This window comes from Daktulosphaira vitifoliae, unplaced genomic scaffold, assembly GCF_025091365.1.
Source record: "Daktulosphaira vitifoliae isolate Bord-2020 unplaced genomic scaffold, ASM2509136v1 Scaffold_77, whole genome shotgun sequence".
NCBI classification, from domain to species: Eukaryota; Metazoa; Arthropoda; class Insecta; order Hemiptera; family Phylloxeridae; genus Daktulosphaira; species Daktulosphaira vitifoliae.
In genome coordinates, this window is record NW_026099646.1 from 33,512 (window position 1) to 39,857 (window position 6,346).

General features: G+C 31.5%; 1 protein-coding gene across 1 annotated transcript; it reads right to left on the reverse strand.

The window, feature by feature from the left end:
- Nucleotides 1-5,707: 5,707 nt before the first annotated feature.
- On the reverse strand, nucleotides 5,708-6,346 carry LOC126909017 (uncharacterized). The gene has a single exon (XM_050691376.1). It carries the CDS (start codon nucleotides 6,344-6,346, stop codon nucleotides 5,708-5,710), a length of 639 nt encoding a protein of 212 aa, XP_050547333.1.

Genomic DNA, 6,346 nt, shown 5'->3' on the forward strand with positions numbered 1-6,346 from the left:
TTTACGAAAAATGGTCCCGCGAATTCAATACCTGTTTTAAGGAACGCCCTGGACGGTTCTAACCGCTCCGCGGGCAGATTACCCATGATCGGCTGGACTACATTTAAAACATGGCACACAAGCTACCTGTCGCGCAATGTTAGTCCATTTAGTGGCCAATATTTTAAACGGATCGACGCCAACATAGATTGCGGTCCATCGTGGATAAGTTTTAAATGCTCGTTAACAAATACCAATTTCGTAAACTCACACTTAGCTGGCAATATAACTGGATGACGCTGTAACGGACTCAAATTAACCGTTTTTCTTTAAAGACCGCCTATCCTGAGCACGTTCTTCTCATCTAAGAATGGATTTAAACGCATTAAATTACTTTTTGGTTTTATTGTACATAGCTTTTGAATACTTTGTATTTCTTCACCAAAGTAACACTTTTGAATAACTTTTATTATGTATGTATTCGCCTTATCAATTTCATCCGCCTGCACAGGCCCGTACTGATACTTTACGTGTTTTAGCCAACGCATCATTCACAAACCGATAACAATATGCTAAAACGCGTTGAAAATTTGTTAGTGACGAGTAATTATTTAAAATTGACAAGTCAAGACTAATCGCCGACACCAACACTTGCGTTGTTGCGCGCTCTTCTGTCGATATTTCTATTAGACGATCTTCGTCAAAAGTTGACCTGGGCCACTCAGAACTTTTCTTAATTAACCAACTGGGGCCCCTACACCACATTATTAAATTTCTTAATTGAAGTGGGCAAATGCCACGTGAGAAGACATCCGCCGGGTTGTCAGCAGTACGCACGTGATGCTATTGTGCAATGGATGTGAGCTCGTGTATTTCTCCTTCTCTGTGGGCCACAAACGTTTTCCACCTAGTTGACGGCGATGCTATCCATGAAAGTACCACTGTAGAATCGGACCAATTAAAATAATTAGAAATATTTAATCATAAACTGCGCCCATACTTATTTGCTAAACGTACACACGGCTGCTANTTGTCCATACTTATTTGCTAAACGTACACACGGCTGCTAACAGTTCGAGTCGCGGCAGTGACACGGTTTTGAGTGGGGCGATGCGAACAGATTAAATTTAAAAAACACTGACCATCGTTTTTTACTACCCGTAAGTGACGCATCCGCGAACCCGTGTACCTTAATCTCGCTTTTACTGCCGTCACCGACTACTCGCCTTGGTATTATTAATGTGTTTATTACACATAATTTTTCACGGCTTTCTTACCACTCGCGTTCTATATTTTTGAGTACCTTATTATCCCATCCGATTTTTAATTGCCATAACCTTTGAATTAAAATTTTAAATCTAATGACTACTGGATTTATTAGTCCCGACGGATCGAAAATTGCCGCTATTTCAGCCAGAATAGAACGCTTTGTAATTGAAACATCTTTATTGTATTCAATGAATCAAAATAAAAGTTTCGAGATAACTCGAGAAACTTCTAGAATACACTTTACGCATAAATATTATCAATTTTAATTACTATTCCGACCGACAATTATTTTATTACTCTTTACAAATACATCGTTCATTTGGAACGATGTTTACATTAATGTCCATATTTTTTAATTACCATTAGCGTATCTGTGGCGCCGAATAGACGGCAAGATTAAATAGTTAAATCTTTAAGACAAACTAGCCTCCCTTCATTACCTTACCAACTACTTTAAATATAAAAATGCTAGTAAAATTAGCACGGGCGCTCTTTTCACTATTTACACTATTTTTTATACTTTTAATCTTTTTCTCTCTCGTACAGTCTCTCACTTGCATACTCTCAATTTCATTCCCATTTATTATTACCCCATAATCTTACATTTTCATATTAAAAGTTTTATAAAATTCACGTTACTTTTGTTAATTTTAATTATAAGACTTATATACATTTGTTAAAATAATTAATAAAAGTCATAGAAATAAACTCAGTATGTTACCTCTCATATCTGTATTTTTTATTTATTTTAATTAACTTAAAATATCGACGTCAACAAGGAACATCACAATTCACCATCTACCTAAGAGTCCATTTGGATATCAAGGTAAGTGTAGTCTTAAGACATACTCTATATTCATGTAATATTAAGAAATGGGTCAGAGTGGGTAAGAGATTGGATTAAGATGTTATGAATGAATCTAATACAATCCAAATAACTTATACTCCCTTTCCTACCATCATCACTACATCTTTACCATCCCTCTCTTCCCCTATCATTTCCCCTTTGCTATTTATTACAAAGTGGTGACCAACTCGTGGTTTCGAATCTACTTCCCAAATACCGAGATCATTACAATATTTTTATTCAATGTTCCTAATTTTTGTAATATAATATACATTACAAATGTCAGATTTAACGAAACAAAATCTTATATCAGTAGTAAAATATATGATCGGCATAGTAACTTTTCAAATAAAAAACAGAACAATTTCAACTCATCATCATTTAATGATATATCTAGCAGATATACTTTGGGTTTTTACTCTTCGCCTTAACATAAACGTACAAAATGCCTTACTTATTCAAAAATTTATAAACACCTTTATAAGACTTACAGAAAGTATTATTTTAACTCATCTCACATTAATACTAGATTATTTATTTAAACACTCATCATATCAAATTTCAAAAATTTTATTTAAAGACGAAAATATTTCACCCGTAAATCCTGATACAGTAAAAAAATAATTTTATCTCCAATAATTTGCTTAAATAAAAAAAAAAATTTATACAACTTTTATTTTTATTACTATCATTTTTTTTTTTTTTTTTTTAACAATACTTAATTATAAAACTGTGTCAGATTAATTCCAATTTAATTTATTACAAAAATTATATTCATATATTTATTTGTATTAATTAATATAAAAAATGGAAGAACCCTCTACTGATTCAGATAAAATTGTTCAATACACTCAAAATTTAGCTTTGTGGATAAAAAAAGCCCTATATAATTTAATAGTAGAAGAATTAACTAAAAGAAAATTAAGAATCGACGGTTCAATAACTATTTTTAAAGATAGATTCCAACGTTTCCTTTTAGGCGAGTTTATAGAATCTGATTTTGAAGTTAACCATCGACCTCCCAAAAGCATGAATTAACGAATTCCATTTTGTCAACATGACAAATTTTCTGGCGCGATTCACGAAAGCGTGGATGCCTTTTTAACTAAGTATAACAGAACTAGAGATATTAATAATTGGTCACCCGATCAAAAGAAATCATTCTTAGCTATTTATTTAACTGATACTGCTCTAATATTTTATGAAAATTATGAAAGGGAGAACCCCTCAGTAAAATGGCCTGACCTAGAAAACGTCATGCGTATTGAATTTAAACCCACTACATAAAATCACATGCTTAGAATTATGCTCTCTGAACGTAAACAACTCCTAGATGAGTCCATTGCCTCTTTTATTAATAACACCGAAAAATTATGTAAGCGAGTAGATCCTAAAATGTCACAATCCGAGTTAGTATAATAATATAATGAAATGTTTACATCCAAAAATAGCTCGATATGTCGGTATATTAGACAACAATAGTTTAAAAGATTTAAAAGCTAATATAAGAAAATACGAATCCGTTGAATTTATGTTACAAGGGGATACTATACAATCGAAAGAGGACATAAAACAGCGAATAACTAGCGAAAATATTTATCAAATCGGTGAGCAAAATAAAATGCAACAACAGTTAGATAATATAATTTCACAAATTTCTAAACTTCAGTTTTTTATCACTAAAAACAATAATGATAACACCGACAACAGCAAACGTTTATTTAATGGCACGCGGCAAGAATACTATAATACGCGTCGAAACAACAACAATTTACGTTCGGGAAATAATTATTTACGTCCAATATTTTATTCACGCCAAAATTATAACGATACTCGCCCAAATAATTATCAACAAAATAATACGCAATATGCTAATAGAAATTACATAATTATAATTATAGTCCCAGAAATACATATGAGCGAAAGAATAATTGTATATATTGTAATCGTAATAATCACAAATCGGAAAATTGCAACTTGATCTGTGATTTATGTAATAAACGATATCATACAAGGGAGAATTGTTATCTCAACAAAAATTCCAACTACCGAAAAAACACGCGCCAAGGTCAAATGTAATAATTGGAGATTATATGCATTCACCTTCTTCTCCAATTCCAAATAAAAGTACTAACACTGACACAAACAACATTTTTATAATTTGAAATCGCGATAGAAAAGCTAATGCATTATATATTTTAGCTAAATTAAATAACGAACCAATAGAAGTCACAATAGATTCAGGTGCAAATATAAATTGTATAGGACCTGACCTCATAGATTCATCTAATATAAATAAAAATCACAATTATAAATTATCCGGTGCAGATAAATCACCATTAAATTTATTGGGAACAACCACAATTAAATTAGAAACAGAAAATAAATTTTATCAAATTCCAGTGTGCGTTATAGAAAATTTAAGTAGTACAATTATATTAGGTAATGAATTTTCATCTCAACATAACGCAAATATAAATTATGCTAAAAAAGTGTTATTTTTAAATGAAATCAAAACCCCTATAATAAGTAGTAAATTTAAAAACACAATAGAAAATATAAAAAAAAACATGCATCATATAAAAAGCACTAATTGTTGTATACAAAATAACAATATCAAAGAAACATTTATAGATATTATAAATATTCCCAATAATTACACCATAGCTTTTTGCACATTTACTGACCTAAAATATAAATCTAAAATATTTGAAAATGTTACTAATAAATTTGGTAATATAACGGATTTGCTAAAAAATACTAACATATATATATAGGTCAAGTAAACACAATAATATCTGATAAAATAATACACTTATTAATAACAAAAGAGTTTTGCAATTTTCAGGCTTCATACCTAGATCTCTACGAAAGTCTCTTTAATCTAAAAAATATTGCTTCAGAACAAAAGTTTCCTGTCATAGCATTTTCTTCCGTAGATTTAATTTGTGATGGCCTATATTGGGACACAATCAAAGACATGATATTTGAAATATTCCAAAATCAACCGATAGATATATTAATCTGTTACCCTATACTTTCAATACCTAAACACAATAATGGCATTATATCTAACGTGCAATGTTCCATAAAAAACATTAAGAAAAACATTAATTCTATTATTAATGATACTTCTACATCAAAATTTATGAATGTGTTTTCACAATATCAATTAGGGGAAGATGTTCCTTCTGACGGACGATGTGGAATTTTTGCGTTAATAAATTCTTTGAACTCATATGGAAACCAAATAACAAATTTAGTTAAAATATGTAAATTATTAGATCTGGAAGAACTACCTAACTACTGGTGGCATGACGATCAATTAAAAACGTTATCAATTTTTTATGGCTTTGATTTGTATATCTATATAAAACATTCCAAATTAGGATATGTATATGGTCCTGGCAATAGGCAATTAATAGTTCTTTACCTCGTAAATGAAGGTACACACTGGATACCGGTATACTAAAGAAAAACAATAAAAGCATTTGTAAAATCCTCACTAATATTATACATACTACTAATTTTATATCTTTAGAATCAGTTAAACAAGACATTAAAATATATATAACGCAAAATAAGACTCAAAAGCTAGATGTTAACACAATTCTAGACACAATATCCATATAATGATAGTACAACTGTAAATCTGCCATCTGTTAAGCGACGAGCATTTAATTCATAATGTTTCATACACATTTTCTCCTCTAATGTATAAGGAGCTTTAGCATGAACCTCCTCCAGTCTCCAAAACTGTTCCATTTGGTCTTCAAGCTCACTAATTTTTGCCAGTTCGGTTGTCGTTACCGCCGACATACAGCGCTCTTGCCTGTCTAATGCAGTTGCTGGAACCGGACCGACGATCACCCATCCGAGATGTGTATTTTGTAACACTGGGCCGATATCCATTGGTTTACCATGGATAACCCAACCATGCTTTATCAAATCAAAGAATATTTCGGCGCCCAAAATTAAATCGATGCAATTTGGGCTATTAAATGACGGATCAGCCAGTATTGTTTCCTTAGGCGTATTTAATAAAGCAGTGCTGATTGGTCTAGCTGGCAAATTACTTGTTAATTTTGGTAAAATAAAAAAATCCAATAAGAGCGAGTATTTAGATACACGCGATTCCACAGTAGCCGAAATTAAATGTGATGACGTATAAGAAGCGGCATTAATGCCTTCGATAACGCATAATGTTTTTCGCCGCTTTAATCTCAAACACTGTGCTACCGACTCGGTCAT